Source organism: Taurulus bubalis (assembly GCF_910589615.1).
Source record: "Taurulus bubalis genome assembly, chromosome: 14".
Classification (NCBI taxonomy): Eukaryota; Metazoa; Chordata; class Actinopteri; order Perciformes; family Cottidae; genus Taurulus; species Taurulus bubalis.
This window is the reverse complement of record NC_136602.1, coordinates 13125916-13139638: the sequence shown is the minus strand read 5'-3', so window position 1 is coordinate 13139638 and position 13723 is coordinate 13125916. Positions and strand designations below refer to the sequence as shown.

Below are 13723 nucleotides of genomic sequence, written 5' to 3'. Positions count from 1 at the left end.
TGATAGAAAGAGACAGAGGGGCAGCGTGCCTCTATTCACAGCCAACATACACATTAGCATAACTCCCATAGCGCGGGTAAACCACCTAGCCACCTGTAGCTGCACAGCCCACACTCAGTAACCTTAGTGCAGCTCTTTCACACCCACTTCATTCACTTTCTCTTGGATTTCTCACACTTTGCAATTGTGCTTGAGCGTGTGTGTGTGTGTGTGTGTGTGTGTGTGTGTGTGTGTGTATGTGTGTGTGTGTGTGTGTGTGTGTGTGTGTGTGTGTGTGTGTGTGTGTGTGTGTGTGTGTGTGTGTGAGAGAGAGTACATTTTCTCACTGTTTATGCCAGCAGAAGTCTGTTACACCAGACTATTTTGAGTTAATAAAGTGACTAGGCTTGAATGGCAAGCAGAAATATGTATTTATGTGTGGAGAAATGTGCAGGGAGCTTGTTGAGCCTCTCATGAAAATGTTAATTCAGGAGGTAAAAAGTTTCTAATATTATGAGAAAAACAACATGACTAAGAGGGTGACAATGTCTGCTATGCTTGTTTGTGGGTGTGTTTCTGACCAAATAATCTTGTGCATATTAGAGAGATTTATGTTTTTTAAAAAATTACCATAGTTTCTTTCTCTCTTTCTCTCTCACATTAACTTGTTGTAGAGGAGGGGTTTTGTTGCGGACAAGGGGTAGGGGGAGTGTCCTGAGGGCCACTGGGAGCCTCCCCCAGGGATGTGATTGGCTGAAGCTGGTGTGAGTGAGTGCAGGGGAGGCCAGTAGAGAGGTGAGTGGTCTGGGTGCCTGTTAGGGGGCAGGCAGCCGCAGAGAGCAGCTACCAATGCCTCTTAAAACCTAAGGTACTCCTCATTACAGCTGCAGACTGATAGACAGCGAGCAGGGGAGGGCTGGAGACAGGTCTAAGAGAGGGAGAGGGAAGGAGAGTGAGACATTGTGACCAGGGAAAGTTAGAAAATAAGCAGTCCTGTGTTCATCTTTCCTTGGCTGCTGCCTCCCTACTCCACTACCTGAGGCACACACACACACACACACACACACACACACACACACACACACACACACGCACGCACGCACACACACACGCACACACACAGGGAGGTGTTTCAGGGAGGCTTAGAGGGCTGACTGCAGGGAAGAAGGGAATTAAACACTTTGTTTTCAATCCACAGCGTCCATACTCAGGACAAAAAAAAGGGATTACAGCTCGTACGCCTGCCCCACTTGTTCCTCTCTTCACTCTGCGTTTTGTCTTCACTGAGTCACTTTGGAGACTTTGGATACAACCTTCCTGAATTGTTATTCGGGCTCAGAAAGGCATGGCACTGGGACAAAAGAGCCCCAGGTGGGCATTAACCCAGGGCTCCTTCAGCTTGGCACTGGGCTTGTCGCTCTACTCCCTCCTTCTCCTCTTCCTCACCGCCTCAGCCGCAGATGAGTACGACTACTACAGCTGGCAGTCGGACAACTTCCACAATGGCCGCTTTTACACCAAGCAGCCCCAGTGTGTGGACATACCAGCTGACCTGCGCCTGTGCCACAATGTGGGCTACAAAAAGATGAGGTTGCCCAACCTCCTGGATCACGAAACCATGCCAGAGGTCAAGCAGCAGGCGGGTAGCTGGGTGCCCCTCCTGGCCAAACGGTGCCATGCTGATACCCAGGTCTTCCTGTGCTCGCTGTTTGCACCGGTGTGCCTGGACAGGCCCATCTATCCCTGCCGCTCGCTGTGTGAGGCTGTGAGGGACAGCTGTGCTCCGGTGATGGAGACCTATGGCTTCCCCTGGCCAGAGATGCTGACCTGTGATAAATTTCCCATTGACAATGACCTCTGCATCCCCATGCAGTTCACTGGGAACCACGCGACCCAGCCACCAGGTAGGGCAGCTATGTGCACATACACCCACTCCAACACACCCTCATTCAAGTCTACTCACAGAAATATAATTAACTTAGCTTGAGTTAGCACCACCTATAATTTCAATGTTTTTACAAAATACTAAAAGTCAAGTGGCAAGCACACTAACCAAAATATAGGTTTAATATTTGTTTTCTTCTTTTTTTAACCTTTCCAGCATAAAAAGCAGGCTGTAGCTTGTTTGTATTCTGTCCAAAGATGGTTTATAATCAGTTCAATTGTACAAATCTGTTATAATCATGAGCTATATGTGCATTTTAGTAAGCAATTACAATACACATTAGCACATTTTTTAATATATATATATAATTCTCATAAAAACAGATGCAATTACTGTTATACTATGACACATACTATGACACATTCTATGATACTATGTCACAAATCCCAAATTAACTAGTTTCTGCATTGTAAATTCCTGGACTCCAACATCAACAACATTACTAAGACAGATGAGTGTTTAAGAGCCTGCAGAGTCAGAAACAGCGAGAGCCCAAAGACTGCTGTGAGGCTCATATATGGTTTCCCCTCAAAGCGAATGATGACAGATGAAAGTTTAAGTGAGAGAATAGCCAGAGTCAGTGTGAGAGAAAAGAGCAGGAAAAGACGACAGGGGAAAGTTCTTGAGTAAGTGGACAGTTCAGGACGGCTCCCTGCCATCTGCACACGCCTCAGGGAGGGACAGAGACAGACTGAGGCAGAGACAGGAGACGGAGAGTCTCCGACAGCCAGATTGTTCACCGAGTTGAGATTAATGGACTGTGATGTTGAACTAATCTTAACTGAAAAGGTGACACACGCTCACACGCATACACACATACACACCTTTATCAGCCGACTCCAGCAACAACTAATCAATCAAACAACTGAGTGAATGAAGAATGTATTATGTCAAAGCTGTCATGCATGCAAATCACAAGCTAGTCTGCAAAGTGTCAATAAATGTACAAATAGACCCAAGATGAGTAAAATAAGAAGGGAAATTACTCCGGGGTTTCTGTAAATAATATTATATAATTTGTGACAGGCGTAAGAGAACAGACATATGGGCGAATAATGAGCTGTGAGAGGGAACTACATAGAGAGCAAAACAGTGTGTGTGTGTGTGTGTGTGTGTGTGTGTGTGTGTGTGTGTGTGTGTGTGTGTGTGTGTGTGTGTGTGTGTGCGTGCGTGTGCGTGTGTGTGTGTGTGTGTGTGTGTGTGTGTGTGTGTGTGCGTGCACCGCGACTACTTAAGCAGCCTCTTCACAAAAGCAGTCAGCGCTGAGAGGGGGACAGAGGGAGTTGATGAGAGTCTTGAGACAGAGCACGGGGACAGTCCCCACTGTGTCCCAGCCTGCGAGGCCTTTGTTGGGTCTGGCAGCCAGTGGGCCAATTAGCTAGAAGGCCAATTACTGAGCTCCCACTAATTAGTCGACATGACAGGACAAGAGAGGCAGGCAGAGAATGGGAATGGCTGAAGTCTGATTGTCCTTGAGAGAGCTGAATGGAGAGGAGTGAAAGGTGAGGGAAGCGGGAGAGTAAAGAAAGGCAGACAGAGTGTAGAATAGGAGAAAAGCTGCTTCCTGCAGCACAAAAAGTGTTTGCCTCCCTGCTTTCAATATGTGCTCGCAGAAAACGGTTTATTATTCTCATTATTCCACTTCATGCCTTCATCACAATTTCTCACCTACTTTGGTTAAAAATGTTCCTGTGTGTTAATATTTCACTTGATATAGTAAATATGTTTTCCTTAACTTGATGTATTATACTGATTTATCAAAGCACTCAAAATGACAGCTAATAATGCCAAAACATAATTTTAGTCCCGTCAATCATAAATTGTGTGACATGTCTTTGCTTTTTATCAGTAATACTGATATCTAGCTATTTAAATCGTTTCAGGATTCTCTGGTGAATTCATGCAGTGCTGACTTATTCCATTAGGGAAAATGGCTGTTCTGTTTTTGTAGGACGAGAATCAACTATGTGACACTTTGGCTTAGCAGAGCCATAACTCATTCTCTTACATGCTCTCTGAGAAGGAGGCGGCTTCAACTTCATCTGTCACCTCCTCAAACAGGCAACTGTTTGTTGATCCTATTTAATCTAATAATGATCGGAGTGGGTCTTTGCTGTTGAGCAATTTTATGCGGAGAGAAAAAAGACAAAATATGTTGAGTCGAACGTTTAAAGAATGAATAAATAAAAGAATATTGGTGAAGTTTAACGATTCAATTTGAAAGCCTTGTGTGTGTGTGTGTGTGTGTGTGTGTGTGTGTGTGTGTGTGTGTGTGTGTGTGTGTGTGTGTGTGTGTGTGTGTGTTTGAAACTGAGAGTGAACCCGTATCACTTCTTGCCTGAAGGCTCAGCCACTGACATTTTGTTAAGAACCAGAGATTCTCAGATGTGCCGATGAGGCCATCCTGAGGACAAGCTTTTGGCTCTAAAACACACACACACACACACACGCACACACACACACGCACACACACGCACACACACGCACACACACGTACGCACACGCACACACCGCCAGCAATAATAAAAAGGAAAGTCAGCTTTGAAGAAGAGTTTCCTGAGAACCCTCTGTGTCAAAGAACATGGATGATTCTCCTCACACGGGATCACATGAGTTCTCTTGTGGTAATTCAGGTGAATCTGCATCAATCACAGGTATTAAGCACTGCTCTCTCTGTCCGGGAGGCCCTGTTGCTATCTGAGCTATTCTGCAATTACATGATATAGCACGGTTCGAGGGCTCCTGTGGAAACTAACAGTACAGAGTCAGATTCACTTTCCACCACTCTGTCATGGCCAAAACTGAGAGAAACACCACCACCACCTGAGCTTAGGTTGTGTGTATGGATGATTTTTGGCCAGTGTGTATGTGTGTGTGTAACAGGCCCATGGGGTGTGATTATGTGAAACACAAGTCTGTAGATATAATGCCAGGGAAGACAAGCAGCCTGCTGACAAAAGAGGGCCCAGGCATCCAGGCCAGCTGAGCTCAGGCTGTCTGGCAGAGCGCAGTTAGTGCTGCCCATCAACTCCACCTTATTCAACGATGCTCCCTTTAGCAAATCAACAGTTATGACAGACGTAGGTAGTTTTCTGCACCGTCTGTTTAAGTGCATGGTGTAAACTACATAACTCACATTGCATGTTTTTTGTGTGCCGAAAATGCTTTTCAAGACAGTATGGACGTTGTCCAGTGAAAGTCGTTGAAATTGCATGGTGTGAAAGATATTGTCTGTCCTCGCCGTACTCATCGGTGCGGCTAGTGTAAGTTACAGCCGTGCTAAAGGTGACAGGCAGCACTGTCAGGTCCCCAGCAGCACAATGGGTGCTACTCATGTGGCCCTGGCCGATATATGAAAGGGAAAATGTGATCCAATGCTCTGTGCATGGAAGACCGCTTCGGCCTTTTGAGAATGTATTTTCTCCTCTGTATAGGATTCCTACAGATGCAAGGAGCGTGCTGTGTTTTCGGGGCCCCGGGGGCTGCCTGCGGGCCGTGTTTAAACCCTCCTCTGTCTGTCTGCATGCCGCATTTAAACAGATGTTAGGCCGTCCGACATAAATCACACGCTGCATTTCATCTCCGGCACAGTACCGTTTTATGTCATAAGTGTTGCTGCTCGTATCTTCAAGGGCCCAAATGAGGCATGAGATAGTGACCCGTGCATACTTTAAATGGAACGTTCTTGCAAAAAAAAAAAAAAGGCTTTGTGATGCTACAACTGTAGGGACGAGGGACGAGGCACAAAACACGGCCGAGGGTTCGTATGACAATATTAATAGATCTGGTTTCTTTTGATATGTATGTATGTGAAAATGGAGAGCTGTGAAATTGATTTTAAGCCAATTTGTAAAATGTTACAAACATAAAATGTGATTTACAGCATTTTTGTTCCAACAGACAACAGTTTGAGGTGAATGATAAGTCATGTATTGACAAAGGACAAAGTGTCTCTGCACAGTTTGTCACTTAGGGGTGACCAAAATGATGGTGTTGAACAATTTCTGGCTGCACCAACTAATTACAAGGAGGTGACTTTGAACATTGGAGATGACAGTGGACAACATTTTTAATGGCAATTATTTATGGGGCTTTCTTTTCCAAAGGTACTGCATGTCATCGTTTGACAAATTACTTTTCACATCTTTATCATTACCATCAATGTTTTTTTTTTGCATTTTGTTGTGTTCAATCAGTCTTTCTAGATTATAAAAAATATGATGGAAAACCAAGTTATGTGAAAGAGAGGAGAAAATGAGTGAGAGAGAAAAAAAGATAGAGCAGGGGAGGGACACTGAAATGGAGAAAGTGATATTAACCTCAGAGCTATGACTAAGTGTAGTTGTGCAGTTAAATTACTGGACTCTTGCCGTATGTCATTTCTACTCTGGCTTGCTGTTTGAAGATTAACAGCAGGGCTCTCCAGCAGACCACCCTCCTACTCAAACTACTCCCATCATCCCTTTCCTTTTACCCTTAACCATCAAATCCCAAACTCCTCGTCCTCCAGAACAACAGCTCTAAAATACAATACCATAACATTGGTCACTATGAATGGAAACATTTAAGGTTCTGTGATTAAGTCCCAGCACGCAGATGACAAAAAGCAGCACTCAAAAAAGCAGTCAAGTCCAAAGTCAACCAAAGCAAGAACATCATTTTCACAAGTCAAAAAATTCCGAAACTGCTTGAGATGATGACAAATTACACAAATGACCTCATGTCAAAATATTTGCTGGGTAGAATTGTGTCCAGGAAAAAAAACACACCAAGCCTCACAGCAGTGAATCCCATCAGAACATGACGTTGATTCCCCCGACGGGAGGCACACACTTCGATGTGGGCAGTCGCCGTTTAATTGATTTCTCACCGACATTCAAATAGGGGTTTTCGGTCCAATCTCAACTAAGTTTCATGGAGGGGCTGCTTTCTCCTGACACATGCTCTGGCACCAATGTAGCTGGGCCTCCTGCCGACATACCACCCCTGTGAAACCAGAATGAATTACCGTGGAGCCTGAATAAGACGTAACAGCTTCAAGGGAATCATTCAAAACAGACAAATACAGAGTTTTGGCATCTCTTGCCATGCACAGTGTGTGTGTGTGTGTGTGTGTGTGTGTGTGTGTGTGTGTGTGTGTGTGTGTGTGTGTGTGTGTGTGTGTGTGTGTGCATGTGTGTGCATGTGTGTTTCCGAGCTCTTGTCCCAGTCTTCATGTCAGCACTAGACAATTAAGAGGCCTGACCCTGTAGGCCTCGCAGGTCTCCTGCCTGTGAATGCATGGGAACCCTCAGAGGAGAAAAACTGGCAGTTACTCTTCAAGAACATGGTTCAACTCCCTCTGACACACACATACGAGCACGTACACACATACATACACACTCAGTGGTGGTAAGGGGGTTCACCTCCCCACGACCCGAGCAGCGAAGCATGCTAAACTTTGACCCCTTCTCATTATCTGCCTAGACGCTGAAGTTTGGAATGGGGTGATAACCTTTGAACTCTGACTTTTAACCCAGGGGCCTGGGCTGGACTGTGATGGAATTATCATATGTGTGTGTTTGTAAGTGTGAAACACACAGGCAAAAAGAGAGGGGGAAGAGATCTGGACATATTTTGGATATTGTGGTCAGTGAAAGACAGAAATATTTAGCTCCCCTATTAGCAAACGTCCCAAATAAAGACTGCTCTGATATTTTACTGCGCTGTAGGCGTATATATGTGGTGCGGTAGATTTATATGCCACATCATTCTCTCCCTGACCATTTCTAATATTATACCTTGTTCCGCTGATTGGCCCAAAGCTATGTTTTGTGGATTAGTGGACTCATGTTAGATGTGTATTGCTACAACAGCCCTTCAGGGATTACATGGAGTTTATGTAGTAATTGTCATAATCAAGTTTTATATTGAAGAGCCTTTGGAGAAAATTGCAAGGCAGTATGAAGCATGTCTGAGTGTGTTTGTGTTTCTGAGAAGGAAGAGATGAAGGGTTTTTAAGTGGCAGATTGAAGTTAGGAAAAATGTTTGATTAAGTCAGAATTGCATGATAAATGATCATATTTCCATGCTTTTCTGCTGTAGAAATAAGCAATATTCTACAATAAACAACTAAAAAGGACTGAATGGGCGCACAATAACAACAATCAAGTTTCAAATCAAAGTTAGTGAGGCTAAACATGTGTTTGAGCAAAGCAGGCATGACCATACATTTTGAGTTAAAAATAAACTGAACTTGTTGCTTCGGTTTCCCCTTGCTGTTTTCACAATGTGTGGTTGCTGTGTGGCCTAAGTGCTGGCTGTGTATGTGTACTGAATCACTTTTCACCATGTTCAGCTGCTCCTGCTGCAGCATTTACCTTCCTGTGCAGCCAAGACCACGCCTGCACCACTAAAATATACAAGGGCCAGAATAAAAACATTGCGTCCAGTGTAATTGCAGGGCAAACATCAGTCAGCCTGCTGGACTGTGTATTCGCTCAACAGCAAATAGCCTCTGACACGAGGAGGGGGGCTGCAAATAAGTACCTCAAAAGTGCTCAGAGCTTAACGATTTCATACCAACGCGGCTTTGCTTTTGCTGACTGCACTTGACTAACAATGACCTCAACTCAGCCGTTAGATATTAGCTAAGTTGGCCTTAAAATAACCATATATAATGTGATTAGGTTTAGTTGCTAATGACAAATTGTTTTTCTGTCCCCTCAGTATCGAAGGTGTGCCCTCCGTGTGACAATGAGCTGAAAGCAGACAACATAATGGAGCATTACTGTGCCAGTGACTTCGGTAAGTAACATCATTAGTTAGACAGTAGCATACACTGGACTAGGGCAGTTTAATGCACAGCAAGGCATTGTCTTCTTTTGGGCCCGAATCAGAAAAAAACTACAGCTTCAACACTTATTGCCTGCAGGTGGCACAAAGGTTAAAACTGCAGCAAATATTGCTTCTTTGCCTGTAGCATCGGCCGCTGAACTACTGCTGCAACCTTTCTTTCCATCAAAGTGCCACAGGTTAGCTCCACGTTATGCTGAACAACTTCCACTTGTGGAGAATCTGCAGCCCACTATTCGTGAAGAAGTTAGTTTGTGAGTGACAAGCCGGCATCAGACCAGAATTGAGCTTGGGTCATAATTCATGTGCAACAATGGAGACAACATGTTTTTCACGAGGCTTAATTAGGAGTTTCAACATTAATAATAACATGAAAGATATCCAAAATTAAAGAGTTTGAGGAGAAGCTATTTAAAAGCCGAGATATGTGTCATCAGGATTTTGAAATTAGTTTTGGCTTTAAAGTTGAGAAAATTACAGTAAAGCAGCAGTTTATGTTAAGTCTACCTACTACCAGTATTCTCATAATGGAAAATGTGGAGAACAGAAAAAGTCCTAGAAATCCTATATAAAAGTAATAGCCAGACTTCTGTCAAATAACTCCTACACTTGCACAGCATTGTCAATAAAAACATCCATCAACATTAAAATGTTATGCACACAGTTCTTTGTTAGCTACTGTAAAAACCTTTGGATTTCCGCCCTAGTTTTAAAAGACAAAAATGACATTTACAACACCAAAGGTTAAACACCTGAAAGTTGACTTTGTTGGTGCACATACAAGTAATAAGTATTCGGCTTTATGAGTTTTTGTATTTGATATTTATATTTCAGTCTCTTCTAATAACTCACATGTTCCATTAAACCATATGCTTGCAGGAATATGTAAAATATTCTAAATGAGCACAGACATGAACAAGCAGAAAATACATTAATTTGCACTATTCCCTCTGCTAGCATAAACCTTGTTCATCTCATAAAGTGATACAGTAATATAATAGCTTCCAGTCCCATTTTCTAAACTTTCTACTTTCCAGCATTCCAGTTTCACCACAGTAATGACCTGCACGCGAAGCCAGAGCATATTTATTCTATTACTTCTGCTCATCGAGGCTTTTGGCCCATTGTACTCCACAGCAGCTGAATTTCTGCTTGCATGGACTACTGCCCCATTCTTTAGAGTTAATGATATACTTCTCTCTATTTTTTCTGGTCATACGAGTATTGAACTAAAAATGGTGAGAAAAAAAACTCATAACCTTGGGAGACTCATGAAGAACATGGTTTCTGAACAGATTAGTGAGAATAGTTTAACTGAAAATGAAATGTGGCAGACTGGTGCCATTTTTATATACTGAAGTGTCCCACAGAGGAAATGCCTGCAGTTTAAAACAGACCAAGTTTCGGAAACTATCTTCTGGCCATCAGCCGCTCCTATATGAATAAACACTATATGACCCATTATAAATGAATATACGGACACATCACATCCAACAACAACAATAAAATACATCTTTGTGCACAACGCTCATATGAGCTGCAGCCAAAATGTAGTCATCCCCCATAATTAATCATGACTCCCTATATTTATTTGTCTGATTCATTTTAGGATTAGATATCTCAATCCTTTTTTTTTTAGCGATTAGATATGTAATTTTTATTAGAATGAAGCATAGTTAATGTGAAAGCAGATATAGCCACAGAGAGACATTTTATTGGCTATTTATGTATGAGGATGAGTAGAGAAGTCAAGATAACCGTGATGTATGGATCTGGTGATCAAGGCAGAAATGACTCTTCAATGTTATTCTATAGCACGATAGCCGATTACAGCTTGATCTCACGCCTCATGAATCTTGTTACCTATTCATCTTCGGACACTGTTCACCCTCAGAGAATTGTTGTTCTTCGTGTTTTATTACAGTCTACTTTTGATGTCTGATCCCTTCGCATTCCTTGCTGTATCATCCTGCAGCCTAGCACAAATGACAAGAGTAGAAAAGAAAGGGGGAGGGGAAAGAGTCATTCAGGGCATAAAGCCTCCACCTGGTTGGTAGGGGAGGTTGCCTGATTTAGCTTAAAGAAAACCTGCCTCTCCTCAAAATGACAGCACACTTCTCTCTCCTTCTCTTCCTCTACACCCCTTCTGCTCACTTTAAAGAAAGTTTGTTTTTACAAAGAAATATGCACAGCTTGTCACAAGGATACTGGCCAGACTGCACCATGGGGCCCACTGAATATGAGTGGGCATTCAACATGAAGCAGGGAGGGCAATTATTTTATCCTTCCTATCTATACTAAACACATACATACACATGAATGCATTCATTCAGAAAAAAACACACACAGACATATAGGCAGTCAATTTTAATCTCTCACATGTTAAACTCATAAACAGGAGGCTCGTGGGAGATGCAAGTTAGTACTTTGTGAAGTTGATAAGCTGGAATTTGTTTGAACTAAATTTGTATGCTAAAAACTGTGTACAAAGCTACATCTGCCCTGTACTTTGTGTTGTAATGTAAGCACAAAGTAAGCACAATATCTCAATAGAGGAGCATGCAATTTAAAACATGATTACAACCAACTACAAAGTAATTGTTACATAGAAAATGATGCACATGAAGAATGAGACCAAAAAGGATGATACTAAAGTGATTACATAGAAGCCTTGAGATGTTAGAACCAGAGCTTTACACTGAGAAAGCATTAAAAATAAAAAAAAAAATAAACTTGTGACTTGATTTGGAGTCCCTAAAGGCTTACTGTATCTTGAAATCCCATGATTTGATGTGTAAAATCCTGTAATATTAATACAAGACAGCACTAGACAGGCATTGCCAGTTTGAATTAGGCCTATATTCTGAAATGACTTGATCTCAGTTATATAACAAACATGTTCAACCAAGTTGGGAGAGAAAAGGTTTAACTGCAATGCCATTTAATGATTGCATTCAGAGGTTTGAAAGAATTTGAATTTGCTTATAATAACTTGTGACTTGGACTCACCCTCAAGGGCTTAAGACTTGACTTGAACTTGCATGAAAAAGAGGTTGTAACTCCAAAAAAATGTCCTCCTTTTCATTTATGGGTTTTTCCCATGTCAGACACACAAACATACACACAGGATACAGTGTTTATACGCTGCAGGAGAGTTTAAATGATGATACTCTGGAGAGGTGTAAAATACTGTAGCTGCGTCTTTGGCACAGCAGTGCTGGTTTGCAGGAAGAATAAATGTCACAGCTGCTCAAAGTAGAAAGGAACAGGGAATCAGAATGACACATTCACAGCTTCTGGGTGTAAATATCTGTTTTATAGAATAAAATAAAGACTTAAAAATATCTCTACCTCTCTTTTCCTCAGCCCTCAAGATGAAAATCAAAGAGGTGAAAAAGGAGAAGGGTGACAGGAAGCTGATTGCAGCGCAAAAGAAGAAGAAAGTGTTGAAGCAGGGTGTGCTGAGGAAGAAAGACCTGAAGAAACTGACCCTGTACATCAAGAATGGCGCCAACTGCCCGTGTGCCCAGCTTGACAGCCTGGGGTCCAACTTCCTCATCATGGGCCGTAAAGTGGACCAGCAACTGCTGCTCATGTCCATTCACAAGTGGGACAAGAAGAGCAAGGAGCTCAAGTTCGCCATCAAATACATGAAGTCTCATCAGTGTCCCACCTACCACACCGTCTTCCAGTGACGCGGCTCGCTGCACTGTTTGCACAATCATTGCTCCCCACATTCTACCATGTTCCACGTAGATCCAAATTGTGTGTCCCTGAACCCCAGATCCCTGCACAATCTGTTACCAGCACCGCAACATAGTCATACAAGGGGTAGCGGTGCAGCCAATCATTTATTTTCTCAGCTTTAACATGAATCAAGTTGTCAAGGGGGTTGTCCTGATCTGCTTAGATGAATCAGACATGTTAATGTTGGAGAGTGGAAAAGCTGCACATAAAAGCCCCGAAGAAACCACAGATTTTACAACAATTTGAAAGAAAAACAGACATTTTAATCTACCCCCCTCGCAATTTAATGGAATCTTCCTTTATCATTTTACTTTCCTCTTCTGATATAGTAAGACAAATCACTTGTACAATATCTAACAGAAACTTTATCAAGACGATGGCATTGAGACATGGGAATCTAAAGATTTGAGGTAACTTTTGGTGTGAAAACATGTTTGATAATGTAATGATTCCAGAGAGACAGAATGAGGAGGGAGCCGAGAGGGAAAGCAGGGTTTGATTCAGTGTGAAAAAAAGCTGAGAGAAAGGATACGCTGAAGTACATGTGGGCTGTGCAATGAGCGCACAGGAAAAAACATCAAAGCAAAGACATGTAGATGATCCACTTAAATGTATGTTTTAATAATGTAAAAGGTAGGTAAGTCAGATGAATACTAGATGATTAGGAAACTGGGCTTTTTTCTTTTATCCCTGCTGGGAAAGAAGACCAATGGAACAAGACAGACTGGAGGACTGGATGATGCTTCAACTGACTTTGTACAGCAACATTTTGTGTGGCCTGAAAGAGGGAAACTTGAATATTTTTTGCTTTTTCAATTGGAGAGCGAAGGAGGTAAAGGCAGAGAAGACTTCTTCCTGAAAAAAAGGGGAGAAAGAAAGAGAGAGAAAGAGACTCTGGACAGAACCAACACTGTTGGGTTGATAAGTCTCTGATACTCGCTGTTTTTCACTATCACTCTTCTTCAAATGTTTATTTGTTTTGTACTTGTTTTGCTTCAGTTAAACGTATATTGTATGAAAGCAGGAATCATACATGCAGTCATAGCACCTAAATTCACTGTTGCCGTAGCAGTAAAAGATGAAGATTTAACTTTGACAATATTTTCTAATCAGTTAACCTGTAAGTACTGTAGTTCTGTTACTGAAATACATCTTTGTTTTACAAAAAAAGAAAATGAATAAAATATATTTGAAATTTTTATAAAGAATCTTTCTTTG

At 42.2% G+C, this 13723-nt stretch overlaps 1 protein-coding gene across 1 annotated transcript; it reads left to right on the top strand.

Moving 5' to 3' along the window:
* Positions 1-1324: 1324 nt before the first annotated feature.
* sfrp5 (secreted frizzled-related protein 5) lies at positions 1325-12453 on the top strand (the record flags this gene model as incomplete). Its single annotated transcript, XM_079229301.1, has 3 exons — positions 1325-1883; positions 8633-8710; positions 12125-12453. The coding sequence occupies 3 exons, from the start codon at positions 1325-1327 to the stop codon at positions 12451-12453; spliced, it is 966 nt and encodes a 321-aa protein (XP_079085427.1).
* Between the last annotated feature and the right edge of the window lie 1270 nt (positions 12454-13723).